The following is a 23,741-nucleotide window of genomic DNA, read 5'->3' on the forward strand; positions in this document are numbered from 1 at the left end:
TTTTGGCCTAATTTGATTTTTTTAAAATTCATCAAAAATTTAAAAATGCACTTGACACTCGAAATTTTGGAATTATTAAGCGGAAATTCATTCTGCAAACTAATTTAAATACGCTACGAAGTCGACTGCAGGTGGATTTAAAGTCGTTTCCGAGTTTCCAGTAACTTTTTGGAAATTACTGGAGCCTCCAGTGAATTTTTGAAACTTGAAATTTTTATAAAATTTCATAAAATGGAGTAGAAAAGCCAAAATTTACTCTGCACAGTACGTCCTAAAGTTAATTCAGGCAGATTCAAGTTCCAAAAATCTGCTGGAGGCACCAGAAATTTTCAAAAAGTCGCTGGAAGCTCCAAAAATGACTTGAAACCATCTTTAGTCGAGGTGATGGCGAGTTGAAATTGGAGTGCGGAGTAAAGTTCGGATTTACAATTCTGTTTGGGAAAATTTTATGGAAATTTCGAGCATTGAAAATATACTGGAAGCTCCAGTAATTTTCAAAAAGTCGCTAGAGGCCATAAATCGACTTAAAATCCGCCTGCAGTCGTTTTCGCAGCGCATTGAAATTAGTTTGCCGAATAAATTTCGGCTTTCTAACTGCATTTGACAACATTTTGTAAAAATTTCAAGTTTCAAAAATCTGCTCGAGGCATCAGAACAGCTCAAAATACGGTATATTTCCAGCTTTCTTGGTCAATTTGGAAAAATTTTATGATTTTTGGCCTTTTGAATTTTAAAAATTCTAAAATGCACTTTACCTCTTGAAATTTTGGTCGATGATAAATGTTTGCCCCTCTTTCGATCTTAGCTTCGTCCGGTTCAAAAAATCTCATGGTAGTTCTATGTTGGAACGCAAAAGTCTGCGATTTCGACTGATCTGTCATAATCAAAGTGGTTGCCATTTCGTTAGTAAAGCCAACTTTTTTTAATGTGGCAATTTTGCTTTAAAATGTTATTTAGGATGTTCGCTTTAGGAAAAGAGTTATCCCAGAGAATCAGCGAGGGGGGGGGGTACAATTATTTATTTTGTCATACATGCCGGACTATGTTGTGTAGATAAATTTTGGCAAAATGTTTCAAGAAATAGTTACCCACACAAAAAAATGACTGAAGGGAGGAAAAAGCGGAGAAGTCTGATCATATAAAAGTTTTTCGATTTTTTGAAATTGGCAATATAACCCTTTCGGCTACGAGACAAACTGACGGATAAAATTGGAAGTGCTTTAAACTGAGTTAGGCCGGTTGCTGCCTAGAACTCAAAATTTGCTGGAAATCGCACATTCAGAAAGTATTCATGTCACAAATGGTAATAAACCTTAAATTGACTATTTTTCGATTTATGACACCGAATAGTATAGCATTATAAATCAAAATCAATCCTTCTGAGGCATCTGATATTTCAAAATGAAAGTATTGGTAACAAGCATTTTTGAAAATAGAAAAAAAGATGAGCTAAAATAAAATTAGTTTGAGTAAAAAAAAGAAATTATTGAAGAAAAACAAGGCATGCGACTTCAGATAGTTATTCAAACTGCAAATGTTTGAAGGTGTTTGCTTGTGGGAAGATTAAAATTGATGAAAGTATAGGTTTTTTATGTTATTCAAAACGTAGGTACCTACCTACCTACCATATATTTTGAGAAACCGTCTTCATCTTGAATAATATTGGTGTAGACTGTAGAAAGTAAACTGTTTTTTTTTTTTCACAGAAAATGTCTTTATTGAAGCAATACTAACGTACGTGACATGAACTTGCTTATATTTTATTGTAATCTTGAGTTTTTTTGATTCAATTTGGTACTCGATTAATACATTTTGCAATTTTGCAATTTTTTTGTTTGAAATATTCCTCTACTGACGCGATGGTAGTTTTTCAACTTGCGTTTTTTTGACAACTGAATAGTCGAGTCGAAGACCATCCTTTTACATATGCATAAAAATGCAATCAAAACAAAAAAAAATGTTGTTCAAATGGTTGCGTGATTCGTAAATTGTAATTGGTTGTTTTCAAAATGCTCATTTCTCGGAGGTGTTTTCAAATCCAAAAACGAAATAATTCAGTTTTTTTTCTTCAAAAATTCAACCCCACTACGATGGGAAAGGGAAGTTTAAACTTTTTTTATTTACCTATTAAATCCAAATTCGGTCAAAAGCAAAACTGACACCTCCAGGTGTTTTGGAAAAAAGTTGACCCATAATTGGTATACTTAGTTTATACTTTACTTGCCGTAATGGAGTCCGAGATTAATTCTGTAAGGTTTTGTAGGGATAACAATTCCTATAGTATTAGGCGATTTCATTGTCGGTCTGTCTACGTGTTCGCTTGGCTGGCATGCCCTGGATTCGTCATAAGGAATATAAGTCCAATCCGGTTGTTCAGATTTCTCAGCAGTGCCATTCCATCGATTTTGTATGCACGCCATTTGCAGTTCTTCTATGTATTCAAGTTCATAGGAAGCCAAACGGATGATACTAAGGAATTTTATTTGTTCTTCCGAAAAATACCACGTGGGTAAAATATCGAGTAATATATCTGCAAATACTCGTTCTGCATTTTCGGGGGCGAATACGTTCTTTCGTATAGTCGACAACCAGCTAAAGTGCAGCGAACATAGCTGCAGAGAGCTACGTGCTAAATTCGCAGCGCATCTACCATAAAACGAAATCTTATCCTTAAAATGAGCTTTATTATGCTGAAAGCAGCCATCAAACTTGTTTCGGAGGTACAAAAGAGGAATTCCGTGACATCTTGTCCGTTCCGAAATGATGTAATACCAACCTCGGAATAATTTTTCGAGAAGAGCTGTTTTGTTTCGAGCTTTGGGTAAAGTTGGTTTTGTTAAGGTAGTCAATTTTTCAGTTACTGGTGCTGTTGGAGTGGCACTGAGAGTATCTGGTTCTGGTTTTAAAAAAAGTTCAACTACATAATCGTCGATTGTATCTACCCACGGAAGGTCACGTGTTTTGAATATTTCAAGAATATCAATTGGGAACTGCGGAGTTTGATTTTTCATGATTTCTTGCACCTTGGGTATCTGGAATTCATTCTCAAAATATGAGTAAATTTCCAGCGCACCGTTGCTTGTTTGAAGGGCGCATTCAAATCTATTCATGAACTGTAACATTGGACATCCGTAATACAAAGTTAAATTTAAAATATTCTTAAAACATCAGAAAAATACCCACTTCCCACACCCAGTTTTCCTTATGACCTCCGTATAATGAGTTGAATCTCGTGGACTATATCAGCGATACAAAGTTGACGACATCTTAGGAGTTATGTATTTTATAGAATAGACCTACTTACAAAAGTTTCCGCACCTTTGACGAATCCTTTTCTATATCCTTCTCCATATCCGTTTTTATACTGCTGGTAGAAGTGCTTTTTTACCAATGATTTTGCAGAATGGTTAAAATTTTTCATGAATGACAAGACTTCTGAAGGTAATGTAATCGATTCTGAAATTCACAATAGGTTATATCTTTCATGTGGTCTGCCAAAAATTTTAGTTATATAAACTTACTAGATAACGCATTGACATCTGCCATGGCATTTTGTACGCAAAAAACAAACAGAAAATTCAAAAGGCAAAATTTTATTGCCATTCTTGTAAGCTTGTCTTAAACCAAACAAGGCAATGAGCGAATGTACATAGATTCGTGCTTTCATATTCGCCTTTTCTATTCATTTATAATACCTACTGTCTTAATTGAATAAAATTGATAAAAATTATTCAACGAAGCGAGAATTTTATCTATCTAGGCAATTCAAATTCGTTTAAAACGTTGATAGCTCACTGCCCCAGTGTCCCGTTCTTTTGAAAAATTAATATGGGCTAGTAATGTTCTCATATTACGAAAATTTTTACATTTCGATTACAATTCATCGTCTCATTGTTTAAACGGAAATACAAATTTTCGTGCTAATTGATTAAATTCAAAATCGATTAAGTGCTAATAAAATATTTTTAATGGGATTTCTACATGACTTTTTCAAGCATTCAAAAGTCTGACAGAATACCTGATATAATTTTAGGAATACGAACAACAGAATTTTCCCGTTCTCAAAAATCTGACAAAATATCACTAAGTTACCTACTTTCAAGATTTCGACTTGATTTTAATAATTCATTAGCCGTATAGTTTTCAAAAATCAAACGTAATATTTGGAAGTTTATTTTAGTACATAGGTACCAGGTACCTATAACTCAAAATGTCAGCCAACGTAAAATTCCAAGAATTTTACACTATTTTTTTTTTCAAGATCCATCTTAAAAGTCAGACAAAACACTTTAGGTAGGTCTCTAAAAAAATGTAAAGTCAGAAATTACCTATACCCTGAAAATTGGAAATTATATTCACAGATTTTTTTTGTATCTGTGCTGTGAGATAATTGTCAACTTCTTAATCAACTGTTTCTTTTGTTTTTTTGTTTAAGGTTAGTTTACATTTTGTTATACTTAAGAATAGAAGAACATCATAGTGAGTAAATTTACGAGTATATCTCTCATAATTTGTACAAAAATTGTCATCAATTCACAAATTTGAATGCAATCGTTCAAGTACTTTACTCCCTCTCCCTCGACCCATTGGATAGTTTGAATTTGGCTGTCATGACATCTTTGTTAATTTTACTTGTGAGTCGATTCTGATTGTATGCTAAATAGATTGGCCTATACAAACCTTTGATCGACTGATTATTGTTGTACTGTTTTTCAATATTTCCACCATACCCCCCTTTCTGGTTCAAATCATTTCAAAATGTTTTTACAGAATTTCTAATAATTCTATACCTACTATTTTTCGAAAAATAATTTTCGTAAAAATTTCATTACCTACATTTTAGCTACGTTTTGATAATTTTTATCAAATGTTGAAATTATTTTCGTTATCTTTTTTCAATAATCAACCAGTTGTAATTCAATAATTTTCACAATTTCAGAAAACAAAGAGCTGATTGAGCTGATGCATAAAAAGACCTGATCGTAATTAATTACTTTTTCTGCAGTTATTTTTTTTATGACTTTCCACCTAAAAATAATTTTTCAGTGTTCCCAACTGAAAAAAAAAAAACAGGAAGAATTTCACAATTTTCAAGATTTTTTATTTAGATTTTTCTGTTTTTTATTTGGTTAATTTTTTGTATCTTAACTTTTTCATTTTTTTTTGTATTTTTTGACTTTTTGATTAAGATTTGAATGAAATATCAATAATCGCCATTAAAAAATGTTTTCATCTCAAATGTTTCCAAGTCAAAAAATACCAAAACAGTCGATAAAACTTGGTTTAAAACTTTTTTTTTTTTTAATGAAAAAAATTCTTAGATCAAAAACGATGAAAAACTTTCAAATTTTTCATCCCCATTCACAAAAAATTGATTTCTAAAAAAAAATTTTTTTCATCAAGTGTTGAATATGTTTATCATTTTTTCAATAATCAACCAGTAATTCAATTATGGATCAGTTCATAATTGGTAGTTTTTCAAGTCACGTTTTTTGACAAAATATTGATCAGGACAGTTGAAGATCGCCCTTTTATGCATAAAAGTGATATCAAAACAGAAAAAAAAAATTGTTCAAATGGTTACATGATTTGTGATTGGTTGAGAGTTTTAAAAATGCCCATTTTTTGGAGGTGTTTTCAAATCCAAAAACGAATTATTTGAATTTTTTTCAAAAATTCAATCCCAGTGTGTGATAGAGGAAGGTTCGAACTTTATTTTTTTTAAATTCAAATTCGGTCGTAACCGACACCTCTAAGTCTTTTGGTAAAAATTTGATCGATAATTGGTAGTGATGTAGACCGCAAAATTGATTTTGATCCTTGTAGGGACAACAATTCCGATATGATTAGGCGATTTAATCGTCGGTCCGTTCACGAGGTCGATTTGCCTGCACACACTAGATTCGTCGTAAAAAATGTAAGTCCAATCCGGATGTTCGGGATTTCCAGGGGTCCCAGTCCATCGATTTTGTATACACACAGTTTTCAGCGCTTGGATCGCCTGATCTATAAAACCAGTGGATCGGATGATGTTTAGGAATACTATTTGTTCTTCTGACAAGTACCACTGGGGTAAGAAATCGAGTAATATATCTGCAAAAAATTCTCGTTCTGTATGTTTACGGGTGAATAAGTGCATCCGTAAAGTCGGCAACCAGTTATGGTGCAGCGAACATAGCTGCATATAGCTACGTGCTAAATTCGCAGCGCATCTACTATAAAATGAAGTCTTATCGATGAAATGAGCTGCATTATGCTCGAAGATGTCATCCAACTTATAATGGAAGAGTTTAAGTCCGTCACAGTCATACTTCCGTACCGTAAGGATGTAATACCAGCCTCGGAAGAATTTTTCGAGAATCGCTGTTTTGTTTTGTCGAGCTTTGGGTAAGGATTTTTCAGTTATTGATGGTGTGGCACTGGGAGTCGATTTTAAGAAAAGTTCAAATACAGAATCGTCGACTGTGTGTATCCACGGGAGGTCACGCGTTTTGAATATATCAAGAATATCAAATGGGAGCTTCGGGCTTTGCTTTTTCATGATTTCTTGCACTTCAGATTTCTTGAATTCATCTTCAAAAACTCCGTAAAGTTCCAGCGCAAGTTTGCTCGTGTGAACTGCGCATTCGAAAAAGTTGAGGAACTGTAACATTGGGCATTTGTAATACAGAGTTAACGCAATAGATGCCTATCCAATACCGTAAGTTGAAAATGTGAGTGGGTGAAGGGAGGGAAGGGGGTGGGGTTCTGAATTTTGGTACAAGGGGAGTTTTTTTTTTTTGGTCAAGTACTGAATACGAATAGGTACTTGAGTTTATAATTTGGTTCCACAAATATCGATTTTCAATCAAAAATTATTGAAATTGTTCTATTCCAAAATGAATTCGTATGAATTAAAAGATACCTTTTTGTCACCCCTCAGCCCTCCCTCCTTCTGCTGAACTTCTTTCTTCATAATATCTCTACAAATATTAGCGTAGCAAAAATAATTGCTCAGCACATTAGAGGTATTAGAAGATAATAAAACATGCAAAACAATTCATTGAAATTATGTTTGAAGTGGGAAAAATATTTTTTAAAATTCTTAAAACATCAGAAAAATTTTCATCCACCCTCTGTTTTTTACCTATGACCTCCACAAAATGAGTTGATTCTGGTTGGACTAGGTATAACTATGTATATCAGCGATAAAGAATTGAGAATATCCTAGGAGTTATTTTATTGAAAACTTACAAAGGTGTCCACGCTTTTGACGAATCCTTTTCTGTATTCTTTTCTATATTGTTGATTGAAACATTTTTTTACCAATAATTTGGCAGAATCGTTGAAATTTCCCATTAATGACAGAACGTCTGCCGGTAATTCAATCGATTCTGAAATGCACGATAGATTATTTTTCATGTAGGGTTCCCAACTGTATTTTGGATACCATTGAAGTTTTGAACTTTGAAGCGTTGAATGAGTAAACTTACTGGATAACGTGTTGTCGTCTGTTGTTATTTGAGCTACCGCCGCCTTGTTCGACAAAACTATGCTGTTTTGTACGCAAAAAACAAACAGATAACTCAAAATGCAAAATCTTATGGCCATCCTTAAGCTCGTCTTATACACCCAACAAAGTAATGAGCGAATGTAGATTCATGCTTACTGTTTTGATTGAATAAAGCTGCTAAAAATTATTAAATGAAGCGAGAACTTCATCCGTAATTAATATTTTGACTATCTAGGATGTTGTGGCATTAGTTTTTTATGATTGATTTTTAAACGGCTGTAATCAAAAATTAAAGATCAAAGATCAAAAGTCAAAATATTAATAATATCGTCATGGTTGAGACTTGAGAGAGCTGATAGTTCTCAGATTACGAAAATTTCTACATTTCGATTACACCATCGTCGTCTAAACGGAAATACAAATTTTCGTGCTGATTGATTAAATTCAAAATCGATTAAGTATTGATGAAATATCATTAATAGGAGGATTTCTAGATGATTTTTTCGAGCATTCAAAAGTCTGATAGAATTCCTGACATCATTTCAGGAACACGAAACGAACAACAGAATTATCCCGTTTTCAAAAATCTGTCAAAATGTCAGAAAGTTACTTTTGAGATTTCAACTTAATTTAAACAATTCATTCACCAAGTTTTCAAAAATCAGACTCTTAGAAGTTGATTTCAGTACGTAACCCAAAATGCCAGAATTTTCCACTATTTTTTTTTTTCAAGTTCCTTATTCTTGAAAGTCGGATAAAATTTTGTAAAACCAGAAATTATACTCTGAAAATTGGAAATTATATTCATAGATTTTTTTGTACCTCTTAACTATGTAGATTTTGTTTCTTTTGTTTTCTTATTTCAGCTTAGTCGACATTTTATTATAAGAATAAAGAACATCATTTGAATGCAATCGTTCAAGTATTTTTCTTTCTCCCCCTCGACCCACTGGATACCTACTTGGTTTAAATTTGGCTGTCATAGCATCTTTGTTAATACATACAATACTTGAGAGTCGATTCTTGAATGTATTGAAAGTTACGTGATGAGAAAAAAGATTCTATGCAAAGTAGATAGGTCTACAAACCCTTTGTCAACTGATTGTTGAGCTGTTTTTCAATATTTCCACCATTTCCTCCCCCCTTTCTACTTCAAATCATTTCAAAATTTTTTTGCAGAATTTTCTAATAATTCCTAAGGTATTATTTTTTGAAAAATGATTTTCGTGAAAATTCCATTATATTTTAGCTACGTTTTGATAATTTTTATCAAGAGCTGAATTGTTTTCGTCATTATTTCAATCAGTGGCGTAGCCAGGATTTTCTCAAGGAGGGGGCAAAACCAGATTTTTAGGCATGAAAAATCGAAATGAGGGGTAATTTTCTGGAAATCTATTGTAATGTGTGGTGATTTCATGAAAATGAAGGCAAAATTACTGCGAGAGCGAAGCGAGAGCGAAAATTTTTAGAAAAAATGGGTCCAAACAACGAAAAAACGTCCATTTTTGCATGTTTTCTTTCAAATTTTCGCTCGCAAGGGGGGGGGGCATGGCCCCCTTCGCCCCCCCCCCTTGGCTACGCCACTGATTTCAATATGTAAGTAATCACTAATCAACCAGTAATTCAATAATTTTCACAATTTCAAAAAACAAGAAGCTGATACATAAAAAGATCTGATCGTAATTACCTGTTCTGCAGTTATCTCTTTTTATGACTTTCGCCTGAAAAGAATTTTTCAATATTCCCAACTTAAAAAAAAAAAATCAGGAATAATTTCTCAACTTTCAAGATTTTTCGTTAAAATTTTTCTGTTTTTTATTTTATTAATTTTACTTATAGCATTTACCTGAAATATTATACCTACTTAATCAGTACCTAATGCTTGATGTTTCTAAGTTGAAAGACACTAAAAACTAAAACAGTTGGTAAAATTTGCTTTTAAAAATGAAGAAAACTTGAGGATTTAAGCGAATTTTTTTTTACTAATTTACGTCTTTTCGTTTTCTCAAAAATCCATTTTTTTTTGAAGAAAAAAAAGAGTTGAAGAGACAAAATGTAAAAAAACAAAATTTGTCACCAAAAAATTTCTCGTCTGTCGGATAAGATGACTTTTTTTTCCTGAGATTTCATCCAATTTTTCTCGTAAACGAATAAAAACTTCGTACTTTGAAAATGATAAATCGATACTTCGGAGTCCAACATCTCAATTTAATAATAAAAAAATTATCAAAAATTCAATCACGCTTGGAAAAATTGCTTCAAAATTCACCACGTAGCCAAGCGATCCCTAAAGTAACGTTTATGAATACGGTCCTCAATCTTTTGAAATACATATTTTGAGCAATTCAAAAGAAGAAATAAAGTTCAACCAAATCTGATTGCGATGGGGAAATTGCAAAATTGTAGAGCATAAAATTTTCCATCTGTGAGATTTGCTCATCTTCTAGAAGCCTGTGAAATCAGAAAGCTCCACTTAATTGGATAGGTCCGCCTCAAATTGCTCTTGTGTACCTTTTTTTTTCGTTTTCTGAGCTTTAAAAAATACCTACTTATGATTCTTTTAAATTTTAAACAAAATCTCCACCTTGAATGATTAGAAAATATAAGGGAGCTTGAATGGGGGGGGGCTAAAGGAGTAGGTGTTTCAAAAATAAATACTTAATCTTAATAAATCGACGTACGAAGATGATGATTGCCCAACCAAATAAATGTCAAATGTCAAGATCTTTTTGTTGCACTAACAAGAGATGACGAGGGGGGGTGTAAGAGAAGGAGAGTTTGATACCTATTTATGCTCATTTGGTTCACCTCGGCTGTGATTTCTTTCCGATTGAAGAGTCCTATTGCCCAAAATGCTTTAAAAAATGCTCGATTTTTGGAAGTTACCTATCTATACTCATTACTCAGTAATTTTTAAATGTTTGATTCTGCCATGATGAATATTTTTTTGAACTTGGCAATATAAGGGTTAATAGAGTGCAAATGCAACAGAAGCTTTAATTGGTATATTTTTTTTTGTATTTTTGAGCTATAAAGTTATTACTTTTTAATGATAACTGGACTAGTCGAATGTGCATTATTCATCAGATTATTTCAACCGGTTTGCCTTCGTAAGGACATCGCCCGTTTTGAGCACAGTTGTACCAGAACCATTTAAACCTATACTCGTACTTAGTCTTACGTACTTAGGATTTAGGATTAAAAATTCAACTATAGCCATCGTCATACTTTTCCATATTTTACGTGGTTTACCCCCCCCCCCCCCCACATACAAAAAATTGCTACGTTATTACGTATAGGATACCCATTGCTCATTGATATGGCCTAATAGCTCTTTAATTAGGTTAACGCGAGGTAATTAACTTGCCATTATACGATGCTTTTAAAAAGTTGGCTTTCACTGGGCGTCCGTTGGCTGCGGTTTAAAAGCTCCAGTGATTGTAATTAAGACCGTTTTCCATTTCATCTCACCATAGCATTGGTTGATGACGCGTCTGCCATTCTACCTCCGTGGATGAGGCGATCGTCGACGACGGAGACTTTATTCGTTAAAACGTTAAAGAGAGCATCGTGCGTGTAAAAAAATTTTTCCCATCTCGGACGGATGCGATTTCCAGCCGGCTGACTGGATTTCTTATTCTCGTTTTGTTTTTACCTTTAACAAAAATAGGTACAACGAAAATGCTGCCACCAAGATATGGGCATAGGTTTAGTGACTGGAACTGACTGCCGTGCGGACAGGTGTAATGCCGTTAAAATGCACCTGTATGATTCCTGCCTCCTCGTAAATGGATTTCTATACCGTTTTGCCCATTCTCTGTCGATCTCGATAGATACTACCTTGTGTGTACACGCTTATACCTATTAAATTGTTATTTTTTGGTTATATAAAAAATCACAAAAATATTATTGTTTCGAATATAATTACACGTTTGTGTAGGGGACCAACTCGCAGGTTAGGTTTTAATTTCGTCAAATTCGCCGCGCCTCGGACGAATTATTATTGGTGTTTTTACTGCAAATACGATGAATTATTTCAAATACCCGGTAGTTAGGACTTCGGTGGGTTTATCGAATGTTCATTTGTATGGTGAGGGGGGGGGGGGTTGATATTGAGTTATCTACAATGTTTCCAAATAATATGAAGTAACAGCAGGCTGGTCAATATCGTCGAAATCGAGGTTTAATTTGCAGCATAGGCTGACTTGAATACAGATTTTCTCTAGAGAATGGCGAATGACTTTCAATTTTAGAGATTTGCGGTCTGATTTTTGCTTATAGATCCTAGTAAAATCAAACAGGTGTATTTTTCACTGAAGGGACGATTGCAGGTACTGTCAAAATTAATTTACAAGGGAATTTTTGAACATACACTCTTCAGATTGAACAAAATCAAGCTATTCGAAACAGCATGTCCCGAAACCTCGGTAAACAACATTTTTGGATTCTTAATTCGGTAATTTTTTGGCTAATTTTTATTATTTTTTTGAAATTGACAACACTGAGTGAAAAATTGGCACCGCTGTGTTCCAAAATATTTCCCCAGAAGTCTCAAAACACATCCACAGTTGAAATGCTTCAACCTTCAACTGTTCAAACAACTTTCCTTTGATAGAATTTTGAAAAAACTATTTTCAAAAAAAGTCAAGTTCCTCCTCAGGCAGAAAATTTGATTACGAATTTTGAAAAAATTTCAAAAAGTATAGTCAAGAAACAAATTGCTGAATACTCATTTTCAAAAAATTACAACTCAGTAATTTTATTTTGGAGAAACTCACCCCTTTGGAAAAATCAAAAAGGCAAAAGAAAAGACTCAGCTTCTTCAAAATTTAAACATAGAAAATGAAAAACTGCTAATACCCAAACAAGGACTCCAATACCTATACATTAATACGTAAAAAAAGGTAGCCAGTCTCCCAGCTGCAGAACCTAGTTAACGATAAAGATTTATAGCATATAGATGATAATTTGGAACCAGGAGGTGGCTGATGCCTGAGCACATCTACTTAATCGAGAATTGGTATCAATATAACGTTATCACGTCCGTGAGGTGTTAAGGTACCTAACCTAAGTATACGTAGAGCTATACACTGTCCTACGAATTACGTCCTATATACTCGTATATGATTACCACTAACAAGGTGTTAAACCTCACAACCCTATAATTTCCACACCAAACTGACAGCTCTAATCAGCTTTTCAAGAGGCTCGTTAGCGCTAAAAAGGTGTGAAGAGAGGTAGCAGCAGCGGTATAATTTCCATTTGAGGAGGCTTGATTACACCCCTAGATGCGCCCCGGACCAATTTTCGGCAGTCTAGAAATCACACCTATATGCAATCTCAGCTTGGACACGCGGTGCCTTTGTTTTAACAGATCGACACCTTTGCTTACTACAGCACAAGGTATATTTACTAACACGCATTTCCTTCCAGAGGTCTTCTTTCGTTGACTGGATTTGGGATCGAGTACCAGTCAAAAATTCACACGATACTTTGTGCAGTGGAAATGTACCTATTGAAAAAGGGCCATAGTATAGTTTAGGTAATTTGACAACAATTGAGGTTGGTTGCTGAATTTGAATATCTTGCTCATTTTTTGGTTTAAATTCTTCAGTTAGGGACGTAGCGAAATGGCTTTGCAGCGGGGGGGAGGGGGGCAAAACCAAAAAATTTCCAACTGATTTGACTGAAAATTTCCAAGTTAAGTGAAAAACAAAGAGAATGAGTAATGGGGAGAAAATTCTGATACCACGCTGAATGTGCAGGGGAAGCATGGGCCTTTCAACACGATTTTTTTCAAAAATTTTTATCATGGTAGTGGGGGATAAAACGGTCCTAATTTTTTGTCCAAAATCATTATTTTAGTCAAAATTTTAAAAAAGTCTTAGTTTTTGCAAGATTCAAGAAAATCCTGATTTTTTTAGGATTTCAAAAAGTCCTGATTTTTGCCAGAAAATCGAAAAAGTTTCCATATTCTAACCTAAGATTTTAAAAAATCCTAATTTTTTGCCAGAAATTGAAAAAAGTCCTGATTTTAGTCGAGTTCTTAAAAAAGTTGAGATTTTTTATCAGAAATTCAAAATAGCCCCATTTTTTTTGTCAGAGTCGAGAAAGTCTTGATTGCTTATCAGGATTTCTCAGGATTTCTCAGGAGTCGTGATTTTTTCCAGAAAGAAAACTCGATTTTTCAGCCAGAATTCGAAAAAATTGCTGATTTTTGCCAGAAATACGAAAAATCTCGATGGTGGGGTAAAATAGTCCTAACATTTTATCCAAAAATCAGGATTTTTGCCAAAATTTAAGAAAAAGTTTTGATTCTTGCAAGATTCAAAAAAATCCTGATTTTTTTAGGATTTCAAAAAAATCCTTATTTTTGTTACAAAATTCGAAAAAGTTTCCATTTTCTAACCTGAGATTTTTAAAAATTCTGATTTTTTGCCAGAAATTGAATAAAGTCCTGATTTTAGTCGAGTTTTTAAAAAAGTCGAGATTTTTTACCAGAAATTTAAAAGAGCCCCATTTTTTTGTCACAGTCGAGAAAGTCCTGATTGTTTATCAGGATTTCTTAGGAGTCATGATTTTTATCAGAAAGAAATACGCCCGATTTTTCAGGCAGAGTTCGAAAAAAAATCCATGATTTTTGCCAGAAATGTGAATAGTCTCGATTTTCATAACCAGAGATTTTGAGAAATCCTGATTTCATTGCCAGGAATTGATAAAATTCCCGATTCCAGCCGAGAAAAACTCTTTTTAAATCCTATTTTTCCAGAAATTTGAGAAAATCTAGCATTTTAAGCGAGTCTAGATTCCAAAAATTCTTGGTTTTTGACCAAAATTTTTAAAAAATTCTGGGTTTTTATCAGAAATTCAAAGAAATTATGAGTTTTGTCAGCAATTTGAAAAAATCTCGATTTTTTAGCCAAAATTGGAAAGAAATCCTCATTTTTTGACAGAAATTCAAAGTAAGTACCAATTTTGAAATCGACCTGATTTTTTTTCTTCAAAAGTATAAAAAAATAGGGAAGGTAATCTCAGCTAATTTTTATTAAAGTTTGAAAAAAATTCAAAAAAGCTCCAATGTTTGCCCGTTCGGAAAAATTTGCATTTTTAAGGGAGAAATTCAAAAACTTTTGATTTTTTCTGGATTTTAATGAATAAATCATAATTTTTATCAGAAATTTGTGAGAGGTCACGATTTTTCAGCCAACATTTGGAAAAAGTACTAATTATTTTCAGTAATTCGAAAATGTCTGAATTGCTCACAATTTCTCAACTTTTCCCAACTTTCGCAGAACCGAGTGGGGGGAGGGGGGAGGTCCCCCTCTAGCCCTCTTCTTGCTTCGTCCCTGTCTTCGGTATCTTCTCAGCTCCTCATTTTGAAAAAAATAAGTGTTTAATAAAAGGTGCATTGAGAACTGAAAAGCCTAATTCAAGAAATTACCTATTGCATCGACAGATCACTTGGAATTATTGATCAAAATTTCATGTCTATTGTACCCCTCCCTTAGATGGATGGAAACTTTATTCTTTTTCCAGGCGAATTAATAAAATGTTGTCGATTAGTTAATTCACCCTTCATAACGTTTGAAAATAATTCACCCTCCCCCCCCCCCATTTCACAATTTCTTTGATCGTTGTTATTTCAAGGATCTCCATCAATAAATGAATTCGTTTGTGGAAAAATGTTGAAAAACTTGCAAAAAATCCATCAAAAATCTTTTCGAAAGTAGATCATCTAGTTCTCTAGGTATCCACTCATTTAAAAAAATCTCCAAAAATTGTTCAAGAATTTCCTCAAAATAGGGAGGAAATCGATTCAAATATCAAAAGCATTTTGTCGATCTCGTTCCATTACCATTTATACCTAATCAACAGCATTACACAAAAAAAGACATTTTAATTAGACAGAATTATTTCCATTGGCAAGACCAGTCGAACTGGAACCCAAAATACAAGTCTACATTGCGGTGGCGTACCCCTTAAGACTGAGTAATCGGAATCAAAAACCCCAGCGGATATTTACCGTATAAATCGTATTGCTGAAACGTCGACTTCGACTTCGACTTCCTTTGAACTCGTGCACGAGCTTCGGATCAACCGTAATCGCACATCGAACAAGTACTACGAACTCGTGGACGCAAGTTCAGGTGTTTTTTTTATTATTTTCTTCGCCGAGTTTAGTCCACAAAAGTGGTTTTTAATGTAAATGCACGAATGTCACGGTTAATGAATCGTAATAGGAAGTTCTCCGTTGCTCTTCTTCTTAACGATTGCGGCGCAGAGTCCGCTTTATGCATACAGCGTACTCTTAAGTACCTATAATATCTGTATAGGTATACAATTTTGTAGCAGCAGCTCATATCTGCTGTTTGTGCAGGTACTGGATTAAAAAAAAGTACCTTACACTGTACTATGTACCAATACATGCACAGATATAACTACGCTTCTCTACCACAAAACGCGCTTTTGATGAGAGCTTGATTATCGGATCGTTTCGACAAATGACATCGGCCAGATGTGTTCGACGTAATTGCGCGTACTTATGGTTTAAATTAATGTTCTTCAAATGATAAACAATGCGGCTCGAGTAAAGTAACCGTTCGTTCAACGTTGATGTTGATGGCACGCGAGTGTTAAAATGGATTTGTTTAACAACGATACGCCTGCAGTTACTGACTGTGCTTCATGCCTTAGTTTGTGGTTTATTCCTTCCTCCTATATCGTACGCAGGTATATTTTACATAAGATATGCCGAGTGATTCCCAAAACGAGAAATATGAAAATGAGTGGAAAATACTCGCATTGTTTGTGGTTTTTTTCAATCTGCTATGATTGATCTGTGGCAGACGAAGAATCTCCAAAAAATTAGCAAAATAAGATGAGATCGTTCAAATGCTGGCAAAATAACTCTTAGAAAAAGAAAGATGGGAAAATTGGATTCTTCTGTTGAGAGGAGCAGAAAATTATGTTAAGGTTGGAGGTTTTCAATTTTTTTCAAGATTGAGAGTTCGTTGTAGGATTCAGGGAGCTTAAATCGAAAAAATGAATGTAAATTCGAAATCAGCACCTTTAAAACCCCTGTAAACCATAGGTCACTCGAATTTTTCAATATTTTTGAAATTTGAGGGCTCATTGTAGGGTCTGAAGAAGCTAGTATCAAAAAAAGACGATGAAAATCGACACTAACATCCAAAAAACCCTAATAAAGCATAGGTCACTCGATTTTTTAAATTTTTTTAAAATTAAAGACTTCTTTGAGAGGTCCAGAGAGCTTGTATCGAAAAAATGCATAAAAATTCGAAATGAAATCAACTTAATAGAGTATATCTCAGTTTTTTAATTTCATTTGGAAAAATTTAATGGGAATTTAGAGTTTTGAAAATCTGCTGGAGGCTCCAAGAATTTCCAAAAAGTCAGTGGAGGTTTCAAAACGACTTGAAATCACCTGCAATCGACTAAATAGAATAAATCTCTGTTGTTTAACTTCATTTGGAAAAATGTTGTGGGAATTTGAAGTTTTGAAAATCTTCGGGAGGCTCCAGGAATTTCTAGAAAGTCACTGGAGGTTCCAAAACGACTTTAAATCATCTGCAATCGACTAAATAGAATAAATATCTGTTTTTTAACTTCATTTGAAAAAATGTTGTGGGAATTTGAAATTTTGAAAATCTGCTGGAGGCTCCAGGAACTTCTTGAAAGTCACTGGAGGTTTCAAAACGATTTGAAATCATCTAAAATCGACTTAATAGAGTATATCTCAGTTTTTAACTTCATTTGAAGAAATGTTGTAGGAATTTGAAGTTTTGAAGATCTGCTGGAGCCTCCAGGAATTTCCAGAAAGTCACTGGAGGTTCCAAAACGACTTGAAATCGCCTGAAATCGACTAAATAGAATAAATCTCTGTTTTTTAACTTCATTTGAAGAAATGTTGTGGGAATTATTTGAAGTTTTGAAAATCTGCTGGAGGCTCCAGGAACTTCCAAAAAGTCAGTGGAGGTTTCAAAACGATTTGAAATCACCTGAAATCGACTTAATAGAGCATATCTCTGTTTGTTGATTTCATTTGAAAAAATGTTGTGGGAATTTGAAGTTTTGAAAATCTGCTGGAGGCTCCAGAAATTTCCAAAAAGTCGCTGGAGGTTCCAAAACGACTTGAAATCACCTGCAATCGTAAATAGAATAAATCTCTGTTGTTTAACTTCATTTGGAAAAATGTTGTGGGAATTTGAAGTTTTGAAAATCTGCTGGAGGCTCCAGGAATTTCTAAAAAAGTGAATTGAAATTCGAAATCAGCACCTAAAAAAACATAAACGATATTATGCCACTACAATTTTTAATTTTTTTTAAAAATTTCATCAAATTAGGGGGACATATCTCTTTTGGGGTACCAAAAATCCGACATACGTTTCACCAATTTTGTGGAAGGTCAACTTAATCAAAAAAACGTTTATTTAGAATAAATATTGAATGGTTAGATAATTTTTTCTAGAATATCAATTTTTCTTCCACATACCTCGTTCAAGTCCCACTGGCTTCTTCCCCATCCTGTTCATTAAAAAGATGAAAAAAATTACCAATCCACAGCAACTCACCTCAACATAAACAGCATTTTTATAAAAACGTAGCCTAAATGCTTTGACAACCACTTGATTTTCATGCTTCGACAAATTCGTTCAAATCACAAAAAAAATGACACCTGTTACTTAATGATACTAAATATGATACACCTCGTCTTTCTTCATGCAGACACAAATGTCATTCGTATTTTCAAAAAAAAGTAACCAGGCGTGAAAATTTTGAGGATGGGGAAGAGATGAAGAGGGGGGACTATGTTAAAATTCCAAGTACATATCAGCGGTTGCCATGAAAGCCTCTGCTTAGTTAAGTGCTGCGATAAAATTTATTCATTTTGAAAAAAAATTCACTTCATTCAGTTCGGTGTAATTTTCCAAGCTAGTTGTTCACGAGTAAATGTGTAAAAAGCTAGAGGATTAGAATCACATAAACCGAACCATTGAGCATATTTCAGTATGAATACAATAGTTTTCAAAATGTTACTTTTTTTTATGGTAATAATTGCCATGGTCTTGGCTTATAAAGGAGAAATATCGAAAGTTGGAGATAAAGTGGATGATAGTTCCAAGGTAACGTTATTATAAGTAGATGCTTAATTACATAGGGTGCATATACATATTAAATTCAGAGTAAGGATATGAGTAAGGAATTACGTAAAACGATCAAAAATATCTACTATTTAAAATTTGATTTTTTTTCAGGATCCAAGAGCTCTGAATCAAGGAGGTTTTTTTTAATCGACAAAAACCAAATAACAATGAGCTTAAAATTGTTTTTCGTTGATGACATTTCACAATAAAAATTTCCAATAATATGTATTTTCTTGTGATTTTTTCATTTTTTTTTTTCAAAAGTTTCTTCTTATAAGATGCTGAAATACTTCTTTTGGATAAATTAATTCCAACGAGGTCAGTAGAAAAATTCGAATGAGTAGGTAAGTGGTATCTAAAACTCAATGGCAGATCATCGAATCGCATTAAAATATATTATACTCGAGTTGACTACTCGTATCTCGTTCAACGATCGTATTCGAATAAAAGGAGAAAAAAAAACATCATCAACATTTCGAAAATAAAAATAACTCATTCAAGGTAAAAGACAGGTGATGAACTTAGGTCACGATGCCTGTTTAACACCCCAGTGTCTCCTTTTTTTTTAACCCCTTCTCGCATTATTACTCGATGGACGACAACAATACACAGTGGCTCTAAAGAAATAACAGGATGTAATCTTGTTCGAAAACGCCTGCAGGACTACTTCCCTATTTCCACTGCTGCGCTATAATTCAAAACAACCAGTTTATTCGTAGATACCTAATTCGGTTAAAAACCTTTTAATCCTTGCACACGCGTATCCTACCAAATAGACGTAAATGAACGAAATGTAGGATTACTAGATAGGTATTAGGTACCTAGCTATAGGTAGGCTTACAGGGTGTCTGATTAAATTGGCATACATTTTGGGTAGGTACCTATTCATTCTGATCATCTTAATACCTATTTAATTGGTCGCGAGCACGCAGATAATGTCTTGCTATTGATCCAAGAACAAAAAAAAAATGTGTGAGTTTTAGAGTGAAAACTTTTTTTTTCAACATTGTTGGACCTTCGAGGACTTGAGGAAACCCCCCTTACCCTTTTCCACACAGGCCTGTCTAAAACACCAAAAAAAAAAAGCTCACCAAAGAATGACCTTCGAAAACAACCAACTCTGATGATCAAAAACTTGATACGCGATGACAACCGCAAAGAGGCTTTTAAGCAAATAAACCACTCAAGGAATAATAAAATTGATGCTTTGTCGTACATGTTAGATGTTACCTTTACGTACCTACATTTACCATTACGCGTTATCGTTTTGTTAAATTGCATTTCCGTTACATCATAAAGCAACCGTCACCGCTGCTGGTGCTCTCCTTATGCATAAAAAAAATGCGTATAAAACACTTATTATTACGGTTACTTCGCCTTCATATACGCTCATTTTGCATCGAAGCGCGAACGAGCGAACTTAAAATGAATATATTTCTAAGTATAATGATTTGTTTGCTGATTGTCGAGTTCGTATTGCAAATGGCTGATGGTAAGCCAAACGTGGTTGATGGTGCTGGTAAGTTAGCTTATCATTACGGTGAATTTGGTGCTCCTCTGCCTCCAACACCCGGAGATGAATATGTGGATAGTCCGTATCAGGCGTATCCTGGTCGTGGTTGAAATGCAGTTCGAAGTATAAATTTTGTATAGGTACATACCTATGGTCATATTAAATTTCTTATGTGTTATTGCGATGTGTAAAAATTCAATAAATATTTTTGGATGTCGATACGTAATATCGGTTTGTTTTCTTAGAAACCAATTTCACTATTTTTGAAATGAAAAGTTTATCCTTGCATTAGTCATTGTTTCATCGTGATGAATAAATCATCACGTGGTGGCAGGTAAAGGATCATTTTTTGATTATTTTTTAGCAATTATAAATCTTCGAAGAACATTGTTCTATAAAAATTCCCTGATTACATATTTTACAAAAATGGGCAGTCAGTAGCATTGTGAGTAAAAAGAGGAGGGGGGAAGCTCAAAAAATGATTTTCAAAAATTAGAAATCCTACCTACTCAGAAGCTCTCATCAAATCCAGGCTATTGATTATGTAGGTACCTATACAAAAAAATATGTTCAAATTTAAAGTTCATGTGAAGGAAAGGGTAAAAAAAAAGTAGGTAGATTTGATCAGATCTGATCAAATTTGATCACTTTCACTGAAATAAATTATGCTTTGATCTGTTCAGAGATCAGATCATCAAATCTGATCTTCTCAGCCATTATAGTACAAATTGGTAACCCCTACAGTAAAATGCCAACTCGACATAACGATGGAATACACCATTCCTTAGCTAGGAACTCATATCAATGACAAAATCATCGGTAAGTAAACTTTTAATTCAATCATTTTCAACATCAACAACAAAATCACCAATGTAACTTTTGCCAGAATAATTTTGACTTCAATCTGCAAAATACATATGACCAGCATAGGTGCAAGAATCCGAAACGACGTGGATTAGTGATCCTCATACGCTTTGTAAAATTTTCTTGATACTCATCATCAGACTTGACAACTCAACACTAAACAATTTGACATCTGGATTCTCATACTCAATTCACTCCTCGCCTCATTGAACGATTCAAATCATAATCTCAATGCATCTGCAATTCACTCAACTGCGCAGTCTCCAGTCTTGGGATTCACATTTTTGTTAGAGCTGTAAATGCAAACTCAATCATCCTGAACTGGATTTTTTCCCCACAGAATCAAAATTGACCAATTTAGAATTCTTCAGCCATTGTCAAACCAATTCAAAATCAACTTATTCCATCTGGCTTTGTTGTTTAAAATTATGACTCCTCTGCTGGTGGGAGAATTATGTAGTGGCTTTCTATAAGAAATATGCGGCTGCTCAGTTTCAACTTATCTAAGTAAGGGTAAGGTAGCCCAATATGGAACACATTTTTGTTTTTGACAACTAACAACCTTGTTGATACTTAGCTTGAAATGTACAGGGTGCCCAGAAATATCGAGTACCCCTAAAAAAGTTTTTCATTAAAAATATAGGTTGGCAACGTGAAATAGATGCATATTATTGGTGGAATGTTACCTATCTCTCCAGTCCAACAACCAATCATGGGCTATCATTATTATCATTCACTGTGACCAACCAAAGTATTTAGCAGAAAACTTTTTTAGGGGTACTCGATATTTCTGGGCACCCTGTACCTACATCCTATCTACATATCATCATATTCCAAAGCCTCAAAATTGTTGAGAAATTTTTAATGGGTCAAAAAAATTGTTTTTCAAAAAATCACAAAAATCAAAAGGTGAATTTTGGGTTCCTAATATAGACCACTTTAAAAATTCATTTTCAAAAATCTCACTAGTAGGTCCAATACATGACATCTATGCAGACAATATTATATTAATTTTCTTCATCACGATTCAAAAGATTTTTCACTAATACGTTGTTGTGCTTAGAAATTCTTTCTTGATAGATGTTATTTCTTATGGATTTCACACTAGGTAAGTATTTCCAAATCTTCAAGAATTGTGTTATTCTTCACATACAACGGTGTGTTAATAAGTTTTCTTAGAATTTTGTTCTGGAATCTTTTGATAATCAGGATATTGGATTCACTAGCAGAACCCCATAGTTCAATACCAAATGACTGTTAAACAAATTGGTTTGAATGAACTTTGTATATTAAGATCGTGTTTTGTTGGTTCAGCATATTATTAGTTCCAAGAAGCCAATAAAGTGATTCAAATTTTTTGTCAAGTTGAGTTCTCTTCTTCAGAATATGATCTCTCCATGTGAGATGGTTATCAAGGTGTAATCCCAGATGTTTGACAACATTTGTTTGAAGTATTTCATTGTTATTAAAGATTGGCGAGCAAGTTGTTTCGACTTTTCTTCTGGTAAAAAGGATGTAGCTCGATTTTTCACCATAGACCATATTTTGAACAATATTGTCCATATCTTGAAAACATACGTACACAATCGGTAAATTTAGAGCTGTTGTCACTTCTTTCTTATTAGTAAATTTTGGGCCAAATATCCTGAAAAAAGTAGAGCCCTACATGCCACGCCGCGCTACAGCCACCACCAATTTTTTAGACATTTTTCAAGGCGCAGCCTCCGTTTCGAAAATTACTTCAGACGCCGCAGCCAATGCCCAGTAATCCACTCAGCTGAGCCGGCTTAACTCACTCAAACAGCAAATTTCAGCAAAATTTGTTGCGTGTTTTGGCTTTTCCAAGAGGCAAAACTTTTTGTGAATTACCACATACAAAAATGGCTTCCCTTCTCAGATCAGAAAAAAATCGAGAAGTTGAATTTGATTTCACATATAAATTTGTAGTTCTTTCCTCTTTTGGTGCACATGATGTTTCCAGTTTAATCTTGAGTCAAGATGCATACCAAGGTACTTGGAAACATCTATCTGAGGAACAATTGAACTGTTTATTGTGATTGGTAGGTAACCATATTTTCAAATTAGAAGTCTCTACTGGCTGATTGGTAAGAAGTCCAAACTCAGCATGGAAAACAAGAAACTTGTCTATACAATGATGATTGGGCCTATTTGGGCATATGGAGCCCAACTATGGGATTGTGCCAAAAAGTCTAACCGTGATGTTATCCAGCGTTTTCAGGATAAAACGCTTCGTCTAATGGCGAATGTTCCCTGGTATGTGAGTAATAAATCACTCGGAGCTGACTGGAAGATTTCTTCTGTTGACGAGATCATCAAAAAAGTAGCAAAAGCTCATGAAGAGCATCTATATAAACATCCGAACACTGAGGCAATCCAGCTTCTTGACAATTTGGAAGTCAAGAGAAGATTGGACTGTACCAACCAATGGATTTAATTTAAAGTACTTCCTGTTGGGATGATGGTACAGACCTAACTCTCCATTATTACGTCACACTTGATATTTTTATATTTTTATTTTATTTTAATAATATTAAGTTCATTGTTAAATGTGTAGGAGAATGCCTATTGGCAGTGCCTAATAAAATTGTTAAAAAAAAAAAAAAAATTGGGGTAATTTTATAATTTACAAAAAATTACCCCAAAATTTCAACTTTGTAGCTGGCTGAGCCACCGCTGAGTGAAATTT

General features: G+C 34.0%; 1 protein-coding gene and 1 long non-coding RNA gene across 5 annotated transcripts; one reads left to right on the plus strand and one right to left on the minus strand.

The window, feature by feature from the left end:
• Positions 1-5,689: 5,689 nt before the first annotated feature.
• On the minus strand, positions 5,690-18,242 carry LOC135846485 (uncharacterized). Of its 4 annotated transcripts, XM_065365600.1 has the most exons (5): positions 18,006-18,242; positions 7,649-17,788; positions 7,473-7,534; positions 7,234-7,373; positions 5,690-6,643 (listed from the first exon to the last, which is right to left on the minus strand). In XM_065365600.1, the coding sequence occupies exons 2-5, from the start codon at positions 7,699-7,701 to the stop codon at positions 5,753-5,755; spliced, it is 1,146 nt and encodes a 381-aa protein (XP_065221672.1). In that variant the 5' UTR covers positions 7,702-17,788; positions 18,006-18,242; the 3' UTR covers positions 5,690-5,752. The 4 variants fall into 4 exon arrangements, with proteins under 4 accessions (XP_065221672.1, XP_065221671.1, XP_065221670.1 ...); XM_065365599.1 differs by having other exon boundaries at positions 7,473-7,768; positions 18,085-18,241; XM_065365598.1 differs by having other exon boundaries at positions 7,473-17,788; positions 18,085-18,241.
• A 134-nt stretch (positions 18,243-18,376) lies between these two features.
• On the plus strand, positions 18,377-18,881 carry LOC135846486 (uncharacterized). The gene is made up of 2 exons (XR_010558970.1): positions 18,377-18,636; positions 18,769-18,881. It is a non-coding gene; the product is annotated as an uncharacterized LOC135846486 (long non-coding RNA).
• The last annotated feature ends 4,860 nt before the right edge of the window (positions 18,882-23,741 follow it).

The sequence above is a fragment of the Planococcus citri genome, chromosome 5 (assembly GCF_950023065.1).
Source record: "Planococcus citri chromosome 5, ihPlaCitr1.1, whole genome shotgun sequence".
NCBI classification, from domain to species: Eukaryota; Metazoa; Arthropoda; class Insecta; order Hemiptera; family Pseudococcidae; genus Planococcus; species Planococcus citri.

Excerpts from the sequence above, each read along its gene's own strand:
- LOC135846485 (XM_065365599.1), bottom strand. The coding sequence starts at position 7,590 with ATGGCCATAAGATTTTGCATTTTGAGTTATCTGTTTGTTTTTTGCGTA. Across the intron at positions 7,374-7,472 it reads AGACGACAACACGTTATCCA|AATCGATTGAATTACCGGCA; the intron begins GTAAGTTTACTC and ends CGTGCATTTCAG. Across the intron at positions 6,644-7,233 it reads TCAAAAGCGTGGACACCTTT|TTCCTCAACTTTTTCGAATG; the intron begins GTAAGTTTTCAA and ends CCAATGTTACAG.